General features: G+C 45.4%; 1 protein-coding gene across 3 annotated transcripts in view; it reads left to right on the forward strand.

The window, feature by feature from the left end:
• The window catches only part of LOC133115266 (sodium channel protein type 4 subunit alpha A-like), a 49,073-nt gene that overhangs the window by 20,803 nt on the left and 9,009 nt on the right, over positions 1-19,261 (forward strand). For all 3 annotated transcript variants that reach the window (XM_061225090.1, XM_061225092.1, XM_061225091.1), the window contains exons 4-18: positions 438-527; positions 671-799; positions 4,092-4,183; positions 4,862-5,119; positions 5,456-5,519; positions 5,828-5,969; positions 6,764-6,955; positions 7,913-7,993; positions 8,102-8,219; positions 8,593-8,831; positions 8,928-9,101; positions 9,266-9,622; positions 12,834-13,247; positions 17,112-17,226; positions 18,680-18,834. In XM_061225090.1, coding sequence (XP_061081074.1) covers positions 438-527; positions 671-799; positions 4,092-4,183; positions 4,862-5,119; positions 5,456-5,519; positions 5,828-5,969; positions 6,764-6,955; positions 7,913-7,993; positions 8,102-8,219; positions 8,593-8,831; positions 8,928-9,101; positions 9,266-9,622; positions 12,834-13,247; positions 17,112-17,226; positions 18,680-18,834 — 2,620 coding nt within the window. The remainder of the gene's footprint in view (positions 1-437; positions 528-670; positions 800-4,091; positions 4,184-4,861; positions 5,120-5,455; positions 5,520-5,827; positions 5,970-6,763; positions 6,956-7,912; positions 7,994-8,101; positions 8,220-8,592; positions 8,832-8,927; positions 9,102-9,265; positions 9,623-12,833; positions 13,248-17,111; positions 17,227-18,679; positions 18,835-19,261) is intronic.

The raw sequence follows: 19,261 nt of genomic DNA on the forward strand, positions 1-19,261 counted from the left end.
CTGCATTTCCAGAACGTACATCCTGCTGCGCTATACAAGCCTTTCTCATGCGAGAGCAATCATATAAATCTAAATAAATCTAAAATGAGTCATTTAAGAGAACTGGCCACATTCATCAAATTGTTTCTTATTTAGATTATTTCCTGAGGTAGGGTTTTGTACGAGTCATGAAAACAAAGCCTTGCATTGCTTGTCAGCGCAGATCGCCTGGCACACCCAACTCGGATCAAATTTTCAAACTAGGTGTTGCAGTTTTCGTGCCAAGGCAGAGAGATTAAAAAAAAACTGCATATCATTTGTTTCAGAGTTTGCATGCGGTTTTCAAGATTATTTGCATCTGCTACAATCTTCGGAGTTGTTGCAACTTGCATAGCCCTACATTGCATTTTACTGGTGTCTTGTGTATCATTTGAAAGTTTTCCTTAACTCTACATTAAATTGTTTAGCATGTTCATCATGCTAACCATTCTATCGAACTGCGTGTTCATGACGATGAGCAACCCCCCACCATGGAGTAAAACTGTGGAGTGAGTAGCCATATTGTTTCTTTGATTACAGACAGTACATTTTGACAGTGGGCTGGTTTCATCATTGCTTTCATCAAGACGTGAGATTACAGAGCTGTGTTTGTTTGACCGTTGACCTTTGACCCCCCCCTCTCTTGTGACAGGTATGTTTTTACAGGTATTTACACCTTTGAGGCCACGGTCAAAGTGCTGTCCCGTGGCTTCTGCGTGGGCTCTTTCACATTCCTCCGAGATCCATGGAACTGGCTGGATTTCATGGTGATCAGCATGGCGTGAGTATTACCTGGCTTTATCCAAAGCGCCTTTATCCAAAGCGCCTTTATCCAAAGCGCCTTTATCCAAAGCGCCGTACAACTGATGCTTCTCATTCACCCATCCATACACACACTCACACCCCAGGGCACCGACCAGCTCGTCAGGAGCAATTGGGGGTTAGGTGTCTTGCTCAGGGACACTTCGACACACCCAGGGCAGAATCGAACCGGAACCCTCCGACTGCCAGATGACCGCTCTTACCACCTGAGCCAATGAGACGACCGCTCTTACCGCCTGAGCCAATGAGACGACTGCTCTTACCGCCTGAGCCAATGAGACGACTGCTCTTACTGCCTGAGCCAATGAGACAACTGCTCTTACTGCCTGAGCCAATGTCGCCCCCCATTAAAGCATTAGAGTGTCAGAGTGAGCTGAATTTCATGGTGATCAGCACTATAGTGAGTATTTAGATATTAGAGTGAGTATTAGAGTGAGTAGTACAGTATTATAGTGAGTATTAAAGTATTAGATTGAGTACTATAGTGAGCAATGAAATATTAGAGTGAGTATTAGCGTGAATGCTATCATGTCAGAGTGTAGATTACAGTGCTAGAGTGCTAGGGATTGAATTAGAGTTGCTCGGTGACTGTGATGTTTGTCACCCACCTGTCTGAGGGCTTCAGGCGTATTTAATGTGTTAAAGGGGTGAAGAGAGGGTGAAGAGAGGGTGAAGGGAGGGTGGAGGAGGTGTCTGAGGTCAGTCGGGGTAAATCGGTGCCTCCATGCTAAAAACCAACAGAATTTGTCTCCCTTTAATAAAATATACAACATGAAGGCAATCGGTGGGGTGTTATGGCCAAGTGGCAGGTCATGAGAGGAGGTAGAAGCTTTTTTAGTCTTATCTACCTTATACATAATGCATTCCCCATACTTTCCATACACATATAATCCTTTAAAAAGGTTTTTTGAACGTTTGTATGTGAGCGATCTCATCCCTGAAAGGATTAAGCCTGTCCTCTCATCAGTGTTTCCACACAGCGACACAGTGAAGCGCAGGAAACGTGTCGGTGTTCTTATTTACTTTATTTATCAGGGACAATGCACATTAATCAACATTTTCAGTTTCCACGTCTACGTAAATGCACCAGAGTTAGCGCATGAGCTAATTGTCTTCTGTAGTCCCTAACCTGCATGTGTTTGGACTGTGGGAGGAAAGCAGGAGTACCCGGAGGAAACCCACGCAGACACGGGGAGAGCACAAGGTTTCAGACCCTGGACCTTCAGTGTGCCACCGTGGTAACCCCCGTTCTGGGCTCAGAAGGTTCTGGAAGTTGTGTAAAGAACCCAGATGCTCATGCGGGCGCTCGACAGCCCCTCCCATCTCACTGTCAGAGGTCAGCCGGCCCATCGGGGGTGCGGATTCAACAAGCCCAAAGGGTCAAGGGTCAAAGGTCAGGGTGTTTACACCATCGTATTTACCGGCCTCCAGCCTGTATCTTAATTAACGTCCCCCCCCGCCCAGTCCTCCATCAGCTCCACCCCCCCCCCCCCCACACACTCTAACTCCTGTCTGTTCTCTTAACCTTTCCCAACAACACCGCTCCTCCCAAATGAAAATGTTTGTCCACTTGCAACCTGGGGGTCATGTAGCTGGTCTATTTTTACACCTCCCACACCCCCACCCCAACTTCCAAACTACCCTGTCTTTCCCCCTCCTTAGCAGTACTCCAGGACTCCTCCATCTCCCCACGCCCCCCTTTTGATCTGGCAAATCAGTAAATCCAAATATTCCAAATATTTCCTTCATATATTTCTCTGTATTTTAAGATGCAAGCTATTTGCTACGACAAATTACCTCCATAATCAAACTCGGAGAACACATTTGTGCAGGTTCAAGCGTCAATACACTAACTTGTCTTTGTGATCTAAGATGATCCCACTTGCCAATATCAACACCTCTCTCAAAGATGTTTTAATGATCGTCCTCTGCGTTTGAGCTACACGCTCTTTCCCATTTCAAACCCGTTAATATTCACCGGGTGTGTGGATATCATGTGACGGCGCAGAGCGCAGACTGAATTAAACAAATCAACAGCGTGTTTAGTGTGGCCTTGCGAGACCTCTGTTGATTTTCACTCTCGAGGTACAAATTTAATTTCGCCCTGGATTTGAGCCCAGGTTTCCCACTGAAACGCAGTCTTTCGCCTTTCATTAATTGGTTCAAATGCTGCTTATTCAGCTGCCAGTCATCAGATATTGCCGTTTGGCTCCAGAAAGTGAGTTGTTGCTTTCATGCTAAATATAGCCTTTCTCAAACCCTATCATTTGCCATAGCAGCAGTTGCTGTTCACCTTTTGTATAATTGACTGCTTAAATGGGGAAGGGGTATTTGAAATCGTAACATGAAATCATACAATTACAATACCCTGATTCCTGGCCAGGCCAGGGTCAAATATTCATTTTAAATATTTCAACAAACCTTTTCACACCTGTAAATCCCAGCAGATTTCGGTCACTTTCAAGAAACTGATTTCTGTTTTCACCAAAATTCAGGAGAAAAGTCTTGTTTGGTGTAAAAAAAAAATTCTTATGAACAAAATGAGAAAGTATACATATCTGCTATACGTGGGACTCTTTTCACATTTAAGCAGCATGGAAAGAGTCACGTTGCTTCAGACTGCACCTTGGCTAACTCTAACACAACTCCTCAGTAGAATTACCCCCCAGTATAATACCACTATAATATCCCACCTGTATCTTCATCTTCCAGCACGTCGGTGTTGCACCTGTATCTTCATCTTGATGTTGTAGCTCTTCATCACATCTCTTAGAGTTATGACATGCCATAACTTTACTGACTTAGCCCATGCTTACCCTGTGAACTAGACTTGTTGTTCATGGCCTTAGACTGATTCTCTGTCTAGAAGTTATCTGACCCGTGTTCTGCAGTTGTTCCAATGACCGTTGGTATGTGCTTACAGTATCATACCTGTCTTTGGGGGCAGCCTGTTGCCTAGTGGCTAAGGTGCATATCAGAGACCCGCCAGGTTGGTGGTTCGATCCCTGGTGTAGCCACGATCAGGTCCGCTGTCTCCCTTTTAGACCCCTGACCCCACACTGCTCCAGGGGTGGATTGCCACCTGCTTAGTCTAATCAACTGTAAGTCGCTTTGGATAATAATGTCAGCCAGTTAACATGTAATGTAATGGATAAAAGTGTCTGACAAAATGAAAGTAATGTAATGTGTTGTGACTGCGTGCTGGGCCCCTGAACGCCCCAGGTGTTGACCTCTTCCGGCCGTGTCTGCAGGTACATCACGGAGTTCGTCGACCTGGGCAACGTGTCTGCCCTCCGGACATTCCGTGTGCTCCGAGCTCTGAAAACGATCACCGTAATTCCCGGTACGTGTCACTGCGGAATTCCCGCTGCGGGTTCCAGCGCTGCTGGAAACAAGACCCTCTTAAACTCCCTGCCGCTTTGTTACCCGTGGTGATGAGTTGCAACAAAATCGTTTTTAGAAGTTTGAGCACGCGGGTGTTTTGCTCCTGTTTGTGGTTTGACTTGAGCATTATATGAATCCAGAGCCAAATGGATCGGAATTTGTCCGGAATGATGGGAATGTTTGTCATGAATTAAAAGAAAAAGAAAATGATTCCCATTTAATATTAACTGCCTGTGTGTTGACACTATAACTGCTGACATTGGTGTTTACTAGGGGTAATCCGAATACACGAGTGCTATACGAGCGATTGACTCATCATGCGTGATGATCGATGAATTGGCGTATTTCATTTATTTATTTATTTTCATTGGCTGCAGTAGCTGTACACCAGAAAGGAATGTGCAACATAAACTTCATTTACAACAGCGGAACAAAAAATGATTTGAATGCAGTCGGTGCAATAACCGAAATATCAGTGTTAGCTCGCCGGTTCACCACAACCGCTGAGCGATCAGTGTTCAAATTCTGAAATACAGCTGTGTCTTCATTCACTGCACTTACCCTGTACGTGCTGACGTCCAGTAGTTTCAGTGTAACTGAACGCGTCTTTGCCTCTCCTGTGCCTTGCGGGCGGCAGGTCTGAAAACCATCGTGGGCGCCCTGATCCAGTCGGTGAAGAAGCTGGCGGACGTGATGATCCTCACCGTCTTCTGCCTAGCCGTCTTCGCCCTGATCGGCCTGCAGCTCTTCATGGGGAACCTGCGGCAGAAGTGCGTCCGCTGGCCTCTGCTCAACGACACCTGGTCCTACAACGCGTCCGACTACGCCGGCGACGGCTATTCCAACGGCTCCGACATCAACGGATACGACTTCAACTCCTACGTCAACAACCCAGGTTTAGCGCTGCGGCGGAGCCACCGGACGCACGTCGTCATTCCAGTGTTGCCTTGACAACAGCAACTGCCATTATCCGGTCTGGCCAGGCTGTATTCTGAATAAGTCTGTGTTCTGAATATGTGCAGTACATTGACATTTTTATTACACATTTCATTCCGTTGGCCACCAAACCGAATGCGTGACGTAAATCGAATCGCTTGAGCGAGCTGCCTAATTTTGTTGTGAATTATGGTTATGTCAAGTAAATGTGCATAACAGTTGGCTGTTGTAAAGTAAATCAGTGGTCAAGTAAATGGATCTGTCTTATACTTGCACTGTGTTGTGTCCTTCATAGAGAACTACTACTTTTTGGATGGGCAACTGGATCCTCTTCTTTGTGGAAACAGCTCTGATGCTGGGTCAGTCCATGTTCTAGGCTGATATCTTGTAAATGATATGGTTTTCAGGTTTTTGTTGAGTCAATGAACTAAGTATGTTACATGTGGGCCATGTTACATAAAAAAAATAAATAATAATAATAATAATAAAAAATTCAGTTGCAGGTTTAACCCAGAGTATGTTTTCAAAAAAAGTAAATTAATTTCAATAATCCAAATAACATTGATACCTGGCTTGGTCTGTTGAGTTAGAATGTTTGGGGAGGTAAGGCGTGGTAGACTGAGAGAGTTCTGTTTGAACTAATTATTCATAATTCTGTTGTTCAAAGAAAATGTCCGGAGGGATACATGTGTATGAAGGTTGGACCGAACCCAAACTACGGCTACACGAGTTACGATAACTTCGGCTGGGCGTTCCTGGCCCTCTTCCGACTCATGACACAGGACTTCTGGGAGAATCTGTTTCAGCTGGTACCTACACACATCCACACGTCAAACCCACCCTAACCGAGGCCTGGATTCAACCAGCATCTCTACCTGACTTAATATTAGACTATCGAGGCACCGCTCCATGCACGTTGTGTCTTTGTTTTTCTCCGGTCCCAGGCAGAAGCTAAGCTAGCAAGGAGCTCAGTAGTTTCAGTAGATGCCTTGCTTATTTTCTTTGGAAATCATGAAGACGTGAGAGTTGTGTCTTTGTACTGAGATGTGATTGGAGAGCATTTTGGCTTTGCGGCGTTCAAACTCTTAATTTTGATTCTGAAAAGGGCAAGACGTAGAAGTTATGCATATAAGCTAACTTTATAGGAGGGTTGGAGAATATTCTAGCTTGGTTGGAAAGTTTTTGTGAGGTTTGAAGATGAGATAACATTATAACAAGAAATTACTTCTATGAATTTACGAATCCTGCTCCAGCATTACAGAAGAACATTCCAAGCATCTCCCATTTTCACTTACAGTCAGCATCCCTGAACAATGATAATTTCCTCATGTTAGACACATAATGGAGAGCACAAATCGGTAGCATTTTACGCCCGAATGTAAGAATGTATTTCAATTCCAAATTTGACTAATCCTCCTTACAATGAAAACCAATGACTGATTCCAGACCATCTGATTCCCATTTAACACCACCAACCTTTTCTGTGGTTCCTTGAAGCCCAGATCTCCAAGCGGCTCCGAGAAAAAGAAGCCCGATGCTGCATATAATGAGCCAAAACCGGTGTCCTTGCTCTCGCTCGATCTCCTGTTCCCTTCTTGTGCAGACGCTACGAGCCGCGGGGAAGACCTACATGATCTTCTTCGTGGTCATCATCTTCCTGGGGTCCTTCTACCTCATCAACCTCATCCTGGCCGTGGTCGCCATGGCGTACGCGGAGCAGAACGAGGCCACCATCAACGAGGCCCGGGAGAAGGAGGAGGAGTACCAGAGGATCCTCGAGCAGTTGAAGCACCAGGTGAGTTTGTCACGTTGAATCGTCTTTAATTGATTGATTGATTGATTGATTGATTGATTGAAACCTTTATTTATCAGAGGAAGTCCCACTGTGCCCAAGGTCTCTTTCAGGGGAGCCCTGTTGGCAGTTACAAAATTTACAAAAATAAAGTTACTACTTATTTACAAATACTATCACAAATATAGAAAATACACAAATAAATACAATATTATATTTTACATGAGAAACAACACAAAATGATCAATTCAGTCAATCGGCAATGGAGCTATTGTGGTTTAATTCCAAGAAGCCACAACCTGATGGGCATCAAATGAGCTTAACGGCACAATTATGTGATATCATAAACTTTGTGGTGATGGACCCATTTGTGGACTTGGGCATCACAATCTGCATTGTCCTAAACACCCTATTCATGGCAATGGAGCACTACCCTATGACAGAGGAGTTTGGTGAACCTATGCACTCGTAAGTCGCTTTGGATTAAAAGTGTCTGCCAAATGACTAAAACGTAAAATGCAAATAATAAGGTTTAAAATGAACAAATCTGGTGGCACGGATGGTGCAGTGGGTAGCACTGTCGCCTCACAGCAAGGAGGTCCTGGGTTCGCATCCCCGTCGGCCGGGGCCTCTCTGTGTGGAGTTTGCATGTTCTCCCCGTGTTTGCGTGGGTTTCCTCCGGGTACTCCGGTTTCCTCCCACAGTCCAAAGACATGCAGGTTAGGCTGATTGGAGAGTCTAAATTGCCCATGTGTGAGTGAATGGTGTGTGTGCCCTGTGATGTACTGGTGACCTGTCCAGGGTGTATTCCTGCCTTTCGCCCAATGTATGCTGGGATAGGCTCCAGCCCCCCTGCGACCCTGTTCAGGATAAGCGGGTTAGGATAATGAATGAACGAATGAATTAACAAATCTCGTACTTGAACGCCGGTCCTTGATTGGTTGATAATTTATCTCGCAGTCGCACCACCTTGAGCCAGAGGAGAACGGTTCGGAGCAGGGGTTTGCCCATGACGAAAAGAGCCTCGGAGAGGATGGAAAGGTCAGGGGAAGGGGGGGCTCCTGAAAACTGGTACTAGTAGACAAATTCATTGTCCCTCTCCTGATCAGACCAAGCCTGCAAAGACCCAGTTGGTTGTGTTCTGCACAGGGCCTCCGGGGGAAGATGGACGACATGTCCGACGGATCGATGCCTGACCTGGACCATGAAGCCCTGAAGAAGAAAAGAGCCTCCATTGCTGTTAGTGTCATCAGCAATCAGATAGAAGGTAACCCCCGACAGCTCATACTAGGCCTATCTCTCTTGCTCATGAGTATCAGCCGGGCTTATTATTATTCAATATGGGTTATCTACCCAATAACAGCATCCTTGCTCTTATTCAAGTCACTCTCGATAAACTTGAACTTGAACTTGAGGTGCGTCCTCTTCATGGGAGGAGTCCCATTGAAGACCCCACTGAATTTTTTTTTATCTTGGTGTGTGGTCAAGCACAGTTTGGCAAATGCACATACTGCCAAAGTCAACTCATCAAGTGAGCGAGTGTTTACATCTCAAAAAATAACACTTGTTTTGGATAATTAATGATTAATGATAAGACCATCTCCTAAATGCATTGTTGACCGTCTTCTGTGTTTTGATAGAGCTTGAGGCAGCTGAGAGACCGTGTCCGCCAGGGTGGTACAAATTTGCTGACATCTTCCTGAAATGGGACTGCTGTAAGCCATGGATCGTCTTTAAAAAATGGGTGTACTTTGTGGTGATGGACCCATTTGTGGACTTGGGCATCACAATCTGCATTGTCCTAAATACCCTCTTCATGGCAATGGAGCACTACCCTATGACAGAGGAGTTTGGTAATATGCTGGGCGTTGGAAACCTGGTAAGACATTGGCTCTTTAATTTTTCGACAAACATTTTGGTATATTGGTAGCATATTTAGCGATAATATAAATCTATGGGCTGTTTCTTCCTCTAGGTTTTCACTGGGATCTTCACAGCTGAGATGGTCCTCAAACTCATTGCCATGGACCCATACTATTATTTCCAGGTTGGCTGGAATATATTTGACAGCATTATTGTCACGCTGAGCCTGGTGGAGCTGGGGTTGGCAGATGTCGAGGGCCTGTCCGTGCTCAGGTCATTCCGTTTGGTAAGGCTAATCTTCAGGCTTGTGGTCTCGCCCTGTGGCCTTAGCTGGAATATTCAGCTGGGGTGCCCGCTCAATAAAGGCATATACTCGTATACATGAAGGCGCCTGAAAGTGTACCTTCCTGTCCCGTTTTTGTCCCCCCTCGGCTGTGTGTTGGAGGGTAGCTGCGAGTGTTCAAGCTGGCCAAGTCGTGGCCGACCCTCAGCATGCTGATCAAGATCATCGGGAACTCGGTGGGCGCCCTGGGAAACCTGACCCTGGTGCTGGCCATCATCGTCTTCATCTTCGCCGTGGTGGGCATGCAGCTGTTCGGCAAGAGCTACAAGGACTGCGTGTGCAAGATCGCCGGCGACTGCGAGCTGCCGCGCTGGCACATGACCGACTTCTTCCACGCCTTCCTCATCATCTTCCGCATCCTGTGCGGGGAGTGGATCGAGACCATGTGGGACTGCATGGAGGTGGCGGGCCAGGCCATGTGCCTCAGCGTCTTCATGATGGTCATGGTCATCGGCAACCTGGTGGTGAGTGCCAGCCCGAGATGCCAACACGTATTGGAAACTGATGGGGTTTGAGTTTGAGGTGCTTCCACTGGATTCTGTCGACATTATGTTTTTTTTCTTTCCCTGCTGTGATGTTGAGGTTCAGAAAACATGTTGATTGAATTCTGGTATCTGTCAGAAGCAAATTGCGAAGGGAGGCAAATATTGTGTAGGACTACAAAACACAAAGAAGAGTCACTTGTAACCTTTTTTGAAAACATTTGTATTCCAGTTGTATATATTGTATTTGTGACTATATAGTCCATTTATCCAGCACAAAAAATATACAGGGACCATCCTGCTTATCGCTTCTAGACCTCCATAAAATCATTTTCAAGAGTCCTATCACCATCAGTGTAAGATATATCTGCTGTGCCTTGCGTCAAACACTTGGCAAAGTTAAGCTGTTGCTCAATAACTTTGATGTCATCCAGGATGTCTGAAATGGCTGATCCATCTGTGATATTGCGTTTAGTATTACAGAAAAAGGCACACTGGTGAGTGGTGGTAAAGTTAATTATATAAGCTCTTTATTTATCGTTGGTAGCAAGAGGTCCTTTGCTATAAATGAAAGTGACTTTATTTCCCTTTAGGGTTATTCATAGGCATTTCCTGAGAGGAAATCGTTTCTGGAACGGGGGTAACAAAAGACCAGCGACAAATTCTGCATCAAAACAAACCTGTCCGATACCCTCCCCGCTCCTGCCAGAACGTCCGCCCCATGTCCTTGGCCTCACACCATCCAAAAGACAAAGCAATCACATTAGACAGGAGCTGAGCTATTTTTTCAACACGGATTCTATTTAAATCCCATGACTGGAGCCAGACAACCGTGGTCCTGACCAAGGGGTTTTTGGTGAGGACCTGTTTCAGTGAGCCACTGGTACAGGAGGTGCAATTGTTGCAATGTGCTTTACAACTGTCGCAATGTCTGGCCCAAACCACCTCTAGGGCAAGCCTTGGGTAACAGGAAGGAAACGCTCCCCGGTGTTATTTTTATGAAGGAAGCTTCAGAGGAAGCAGAGGTGATCCTGTCCTTCTCTGGCCCGGCTCAGGGTGTAGGTTTTACTGAAGGTGAAAGTGAGATCTTTTCACAGGCCTGAAGTCCTCAGGAGCTTGGGAGTGGAAGCATGATGGTTATTGTTTATGAGGTACCATATGAAATAAGACTTAGCAGCTGTGTTTTATGGGATATCCAAGATGTATTCCCCATTACCACCATACATTCTCAACCAGAGGCACGAGTGCTGCAGCGCAATGCATTATGGGATACCATGGATGTATTCCCCATTATCACCACACACTCTGAACAAGAGGCACAAGTGCTGTGGAAGATTCTATGGATTAGTACTACAGAGAAGGATAACAGACAGGCTTAGTGCCAGTGTACATTTTATAATAAGTGCATGGCTCTTTCGAGTTGCTTGTGTGGTCAACAAACCTGACAAACTAATGAAACTAATGAATTGTATTTGGCGCATTGGCATTACATTACATTACATTAATGGCATTTGGCAGATGCTCTTATTCATGGAGACATACAGTTGATTAGACTAAGCAGGCGACAAAGCCTTCTCGTCAAGAGTGGCAGATGGCATATCTATATACCTTCGTCACAACCGAACATCACTCATCTGATAGGGGGTTTAGGGTACAAGTCCCTTAGGTTGCTTCAGAGTGAAGCACAAAGTACTCCCCCTGCCCAGACATTACATTACATTACATTAATGGCATTTGGCAGACGCTGTTATGCAGAGTGATGTACCGTTGGTTAGACTAAGCAGGCGACAATCCTCCCCTGGAGCAACGCAGGGTTCAGGGCCTTGCTCAAGGGCCCAACGGTTGTACAGATTTTATTGTGGCTGAACCACCGGCCTTGCAGGGCCCTGTCATGTACCTTAACCACTACGCTACAGGCCGCCCTCATCAAATTCAAGTCTTCAAACTGGACGAGTCCCTTTCATGTTAGTCCCCCCCCCCCTCAGCCCGTTGAGGCCCCCCCTCAGAACCGTCGCGGCCGAATGAAACGGATCGACCTCCTGTCGGCTCTCTCCGGCCAACTGTGTAACCATGATCCGTCTAACATGAGAAATAGGAACCAAGAAATGGGCTAACGTGGACTCCGCACTAAAGATAGCCTTCTCGTCAAGAGTGGCAGATGACATATCTATATACCTTCGTCACAACCGAACATCACTCATCTGATGGGGGGTTTAGGGTACAAGTCCCTTAGCTTGCTTCAAAGTGAAGCACAAAGTACTCCCCCTGCCCAGACATTACATTACATTACATTAATGGCATTTGGCAGACGCTGTTATCCAGAGTGATGTACCGTTGATTAGACTAAGCAGGAGACAGTCCTCCCCTCGAGCAATGTGGGGTTAAGGGCCTCGCTCAAGGATTATCAAGGCTGTGCGGATTTTATTGTGGCTACACCGGGATTCGAACGACCAAACTTGTGGGTCCCAGTGATGCACCTTAACCACTACGCTACAGGCCACTACGTTACAGGCCGCCCAGACAGACAGATATACTTCATGATTTGTCCTCATACTGTAGATGAACATGAATAAAATAGTACAAGGAAATGATAGAATCAATCTACTGATTTAATTATTTATCAGTATGATTGCTGATGCACCCCAACCTCGTGATTGACTAAGTCAAGGAAAGCTATACTTGTATATAATTTAATCTAGTCTAATCAACGACCAAAGGCTAACTTGCCACACAGCAGGCTAAATATGTGATGATGATGATGTTGAGCAACGTGGCTAATCTCACACAGTTTTGGTCGAAACCAGCATTTGAAGGAATGTTGGGACCCAATTGGGTCTCATATTTGTGGTAACAGCTGTACTCAGCTGGTCTGGTGCATTGAAACCTGTGAAATACTCTTTCAAAAAAGCGCAAACCATGGTCTTCTGGTCTTCTTGGCAGGCTCAGTTGCACCAGCAAAGATCAAAAGAGCACAGTATTGTATGGTGTTTGAATCCAAAAACAAATACATATTTGACCCAGGTTTGCGTTTAATGGTGATTCCTCTGAAGACAGCAACTGAAAAGTTGTTTGTCTGTATAATTCCAGGAACCGGGTAACTTTATTGGTAAAGTTACACTTGGAAATACGGTATCGTACGGTCATGCTAAAAATCGACCCCCAAATCTCACACAACACCTCCTCCTGCCCGCAGGTACTCAACCTGTTCCTGGCGCTGCTGCTGAGCTCCTTCAGCGGGGACAACTTGGCAGCCCCGGACGAGGACGGCGAGCTGAACAACCTGCAGATCGCCGTCAACCGCATCAACAGCGGCATCGCCTGGGTGAAAGCGTTCGCCCACGGGCTGTTCCAGAGGCTGCTGGGAAGGAAGCCCAAGGGCGAGAAGGATGACGGCGGCGGCGGAGACCGCCTGGACCACTTGGACCCCAAGACGGGCAAGGTGGTCAAAATGCTGGACGGCACGACCGTGATCCCGGACGAGGTCTCCGTGGACGGATTCGTCAACAGCCTGGCCCTTGTCGTGCCCATGGCCAAGGTCGAGTCGGATTTCGAAAACCCGGACGAGGACACTTCCGAGGAGGAGAACGACGTCGACGCCACGGCGAAGGTATGTGAATCGTTTTTTGCTTTTTCCTTTTTTTTTGTTTTTTTTGTGGCTTTTTAATTAAACCCTGTGATGTACATGACAGAGGCAGAGCAGCACAGAAAAACGGGGGGGAAAGCAGGCATGTGTTTGCAGGTGTGTTTGTAGAATGCCCTCTCAGAAAAAAAAGGTTCTTTGGCTTGTCTCCATAGAGGAGCCCTTTTCTGTTCTTTTTGGAACCATATACCGTACAGGAGGTGTGAAGTGTGAAAGCTCGCAGACAAGCATCCATTGTGTCTGACGAGCCGTTGAATAAGAACCCTTGAACAAGAAAGGGTGTCCTGTAGCGTAGTGGTTAAGGTACATGACTGGGACCTGCAGGGTCGGTGGTTCGATCCCTGGTGTAGCCACAATAAGCCGTTGGGCCTTAACCTTGGGGAGGATTGTCTCCTGCTTGGTCTAATCAACTGTAAGTCACTTTGGATAAAAGCGTCAGCCAAATGACATGCCATTGTACCCGTAAGTAAAGTGACTGTATATTTGTACATTGCAAGTATGCAACTGCCCGGGCAACTACCACAAATTATTCAGACACCGTACGGATGTTCTCCTTGGTCCCGGACAAGAGATTACTGACAGACAGTCAAATTTAACCGTCCCAGACAGTTTAGAGGCGCGGCGCGTTTTGGGCCCTGGGGCCGATCTCTCCAGTTCTGCTGGCCTCAGCGGGCCGGGACCCAGAAACCCACACGCGCTGCGGAGCATCTGCAGAGGCAATCGAGTGTCACAGGATCGAGAGGGGGGGGCGGGGGGGGCGCGGAAGGCTCTGGTGGCAAAGCCCAGGTCATGTGACCCTGGGAAGATCGTGGGAAGCAGAACTAGCGCAGCACTATGTGACATCCTGTGTTATATTCGGTAGCTACCTGAGCAACACCGACCCCAACTTTCATAAACTCTCGCCCCCCCTGTAATCTGGCTGCTACAAACCAACCCTGTGTCTCCAGCCTGGCCCTCACCCCAGCTCCAAAGATGGTATACCACGACGATGTTCATTAGTTTAGTTTTTTTTTTACGTCTGTGACGTAGAGATCGTTTGCGTTGCGTATCGCCGCGGTGCTAAATGCTAAATGCTAAACGGTAATGTCTCGCGAGGGATCGAGTGACAACTTTCTCACGGTTAACCGTGAGCTCCGCTTACGTCAAAACACTTGGCATTTCAGCTGCGACTTGCGAAAGCCCCGATCAGAATGAGCTGAGGCGAGGACAGGCGTCACATCGCCGTCGATCATTATTCAGCAAAACGGTAAATCATCGAGTTTGACGTGAAATCCAGTGGTGTCGCTGCCAACATTCCCGCCGGTCACGGATATGGAGAGGGGAGAATCTGAACCCGGCTTGATGGAGCTCCTGGTGGAACCCAAGAGATACGAACACTGGAGTTATGATAATATTGCTGGTTGCAGACGTATCAAGATATGAAACAATACATTCACAATATATTGGCAAATTATTGCCATTTTCACATATTGTATTGAACACTATCATTAATTGTTCTCCTAATTTTCAGATGATATCTATCATCTACATTTTTTTCCCCATAAATTCCATAAAGTTACAACATATTGCAGGACATCTACATTGCTTGGTTAATCCCACATTTGGTCTGGACAGTTTACCAGTAAAATGCGGGATAAACCGCTTGAAAGCGTTTGAGAAAGAGCTGAGAAGGTCGCCTCTATGTTCAGCAGTGGATCTGTTTTTCCATCAAGTGAATTCATGAAATTCAGGATCAGGAACATTTTCAGAGACGGGTAGGACCTGCACTCTTTAAGCTACACAAGCAGTAAAAGTGAGCGAAAATGGTTTCAGTTCAATTCAGTTCACTGCTTTGCCTGATCTACTTTTTGACATCTGTGTGGAACGGCCTAGACCGAGGAGGCCGTATATGTATACGTAGGTATTTTAGTTTTTCTCACGGTTCAGTTGCCGGTGTTTTGTTTAGTGATGAATGTCATGACCCAAGTGGGCATGTAACTGTAAGAGGATTCTCCTGTTCCACCGGAGGAGATTTATGGGGGTGAGAAAGTGAGAAAACTCCAACCAACCTCCTTAGATCTTCCTGCTTGGTAAATTCACCTTGTCATCTTGTCACTTCAGTCATACTATACAGTGAGCTCCATAACATTTGGGACAAAGACATATTTTTATCTTGATTTGGCTGTACACTCCACAATTTTAATTCACATATGGTTAAAGTGCAGATTTTAAGCTTTTCTAAAAGAGTATTTCTTGTATTTCGGTTTATACATCTTAGTTTATGCATAGTCCCCCCCATTAATGGATTGTACAGTGCAGGGATCATCAAATCATGGTCCTCAAGCTAATAACTTCTGGTTTTCAATCCTTGGTGTGAAGACAGGCCAATAAGAAGCATCAATTATTCAGTGTGTTACACTGTAAAAAGAAATCCTGTAAAATTACAGTAAAATACTGGCAGCTAAATTCACCAGTATTCTTCTGTTTTTTTACGGTGCCTCTACCGTAATTTATTTCAACAGTTAATTACTGTAAAATGTATTACAGTACTCTACAGTTGTTTTAGTGTGCTTACTGTAATTTCACAATTTAGTACTGTAAAAATATACAGTAATGTTCTGTATATAAGCTTTGCATTACAGTGTACCTACTGTAAACTAACAGTAATATTGTTTAAGCTTTACAGTAGGATACGGTCAGCTGTTTGGTTTTCATTATACTGTGTATTACTGTAAAATTAAAGTACAGCAGGATAATATGATTTTCTTCAACAAGTCAATGATTTTAAAAAGTGACATTTCAAATTAAAAACTCCTGAAAATTGCTAGCATAGAAATGGATCAGACAAGAGATGGCCTTACAACATTTATTAAAGCCAATGCATATTACTCACCAACAGTTTTTTAGTAATGAAATGTAGTTCAACAGTTTAAACACTAAGAGAAAGATTGGTTCCTGAAGAAAAAATCGTTTTCACACTTGTCTCAATACCATATCCACTTTTTCAAAACACTTAACATATTCACCACATCAATAGACTATGCGAACTAAACTGTGGATATTTTTGTATTGCTTTCATACTAAAGACATTCAATCACCACTTCTTCCAAAATTCATTCTCTCAGTCAGTGTTCACTACCAGCAAAAGTCTGTACAAATACAGCAAATTTTGCAGACATTTAGATACTCTGTTCAAAACAGTTAACTTTCAGTTCAAAACCCAATAAAATTCTGATCACTGTGGAAGGAAATATGCTGCATTTTGGCAGATAAATGAAACTATATGCTTGAAATACGCAAGACAGATCATTCTGATTTGAGCAGAAAGTTTATACAGTTTATTCAATTTTTTTTGTTTGCAGCCTTGATACCATCTATACAAAAGTGATCATACAAGTGATCAAACAGTATTTGCATTTTACAGTATTGTACTGTACTTAAGAAAAACTGTACATTACTGTTAGAATTTGGCTGTACTTTTACAGTAATTTTGTACAGTGTACGGTAGAAAAGAAAGCCAGTGCTAGATTTGGATTCGAGGTCTAGATTTGATGATCCCCTACTATAGCGGAATAGCAGAAAATGTCTAAGGTCTTGGGCCCTGTTTCAGAAAGCAGAGTTCCTGAGTTAGCTGGATAAAGACACTGAGTAAAACCCAGAACAGCCCTTTTTTTTTTTTTACCTCAGTCCATGTTCCAAATTTGGTAGGCTTCCGGGTTTTACCCGGCCGACTCAGTGACCCTCCTTTGTGAAACAGGGCTCAGGGATCGTTTGGATAATAAAATGTAATAATAACAGTTTTGTGGAGCTGCATGTGACCTGTGGAAGTGACCCAGGCCCCTGCCTCCTCAGCGGGGGGATCAGGACGAGATGTCCAGCTGCAGCACCATCGACTGCAAGCCGGAGGAAGAGGGGGCCGAGGAGGACGAACTGGAGGCAGACGACCCGTCCCAGTGCTTCACCGACGGTACGGAGACGCCCCGCTCTTTCCTGCCCTTTACTGGGCCCGTCTGGTGTAGCAGGACCGACTAAATACTCTCGAAAAGTGCCAACCCTGTCTTCTGCTCTGGTCCTATTGATTGGCTCAATTGCACCAGGCATGATCAATCGAGCACAGAAACGTATTTGCAGCAAAAACAATTATGTATTGGACACAGGTCTGGTAAATACGGCGTTAGACGTTTACGCTGTGATGTAGGGCAGCCTGTAGCCTAGAAGGTTGGTGGTTCAAGCCCCAGTGTGGCCACAATAAGATCGGTGCAGCTGTTGGGCCCTTGAGCAAGGCCCTGAACCCCGCATTGCTCTTGGAGGGGTTGGCCCCTGCTTTGTCTAATCAACTGTAAGTCACTTTGGATAAAAGTGTCAGCTAAATAACTGTAATGTAATGTAAGCCCTCCCCCCCAATAGAACTATGGGCTCTCTGTAAACCCCTCTCTGTTGGGGAAGAGGGCCCACTCACTCTCTCTTCACAATCCGACTTTTAGAGGCAAGGACGTAATGTTAACTAATGTTTGTGACTCAAACTGTGGGCCTGATATGGACCATAACGAGAGGGCATGAATGGAAATTGGCAAAGGATAAATTCCACTCAGGCATTAGGAAGTATTTTCTTCACACAGAGATTGGTCACTGCATGGAAGAGCTTGCCAGGACATGTAGTGGAGGCAGAAACACTGGGGGTTTTCAAGACCAGGCTGGATACTATTTAGCTTTTAGGCAAACTAAGCAGTAGGTACACATTAGAGGTAGGAAACATACTATTCACTGGTTCTGTTGGGGTTGCTGGTGCCAAAAGGTTTTACATGTGCTATCGGACTATGTAAATCAGGCCCAAAATGTCAGTGGGCAAAAATGCAATTGGGCTTTCCATATCTAGGGAAATAGGAATGAGCTAAACCAGTAGCCTAAAAGTTTTCCTGGTTTTCTTTTCTCCTGGGTAATAAACAAACCACTTATTGATACTGATTGTCCAGACTGTCTTCACACCTGACTCCCAGGAAAGGGGAAGGTAGTGTGGACAATAACAACGGTTCTCAGCCCTGGAGGAGCGGGGTTTGATGATACCTACGGGAGAGTTTAATGGTAAATGGTTGGCATTTATATAGCGCCTTTATCCAAAGCGCTGTACAATTGATGCTTCTCATTCACCCATTCATACACACACTCACACATCAACGGCGATTGGCTGCCATGCAAGGTGCCGACCAGCTCGTCAGGAGCATTTGGGGGTTGGGTGTCTTGCTCAGGGACACTTCGACACAGCCCGGGCGGGGGATCGAACCGGCAACCCTCCGACTGCCAGACGACTGCTCTTACTGCCTGAGCCATGTCGCCCCTAGAGAGTAGTTTGCTGAGAGTTCCCAGGCAGCACCTGGCCGTCCTCTCTGTTGGAGGTGTAGATCTCGCGGTCCTTTTTGCAGGGTGTATCCGACGTTTCCCGTGCCTGACGGCGGACATCACGCAGGGCCGAGGGAAGATGTGGTGGAACCTCAGGAGGACCTGCTTCACCATCGTGGAGCACAACTACTTTGAGACCTTCATCATCTTCATGATCCTTCTCAGCAGCGGAGCTCTGGTGAGTGGACCTTGAAAAAACAGATACAGCCCTCTTTGTCCATCTTTGTTACCTACACAATGCTAACATACAAACTAGATTAGACATTTCTCAGCAAAGGGACTTCAAGCAGACAATGAAATTATGTTATGCTTTGTGTCTTCTCTGTGCTTTCAATGAATTCTTTATATATTTGCTCATTCCTGGATATATGATATCAAAGATAATTTTTTGATCATAATAATAACATATTGCTTCATTTTGCCATTTCATTTATGGAAGGACATTTTCAATAAATTATTTCTGTGTGTTGGGCTCTCAGTGCGAAATTCTCAGCGGATTTTATTATGCAAATGACTATGCTGATCGCAGTGCGATTGGGGGCTTCATGGGAATACTGTGCATGGGTGGATAATTCTACACCATGAAACTATTCAACAATCTGCAA

This window comes from Conger conger, chromosome 16 (assembly GCF_963514075.1).
Source record: "Conger conger chromosome 16, fConCon1.1, whole genome shotgun sequence".
Taxonomy (NCBI): Eukaryota; Metazoa; Chordata; class Actinopteri; order Anguilliformes; family Congridae; genus Conger; species Conger conger.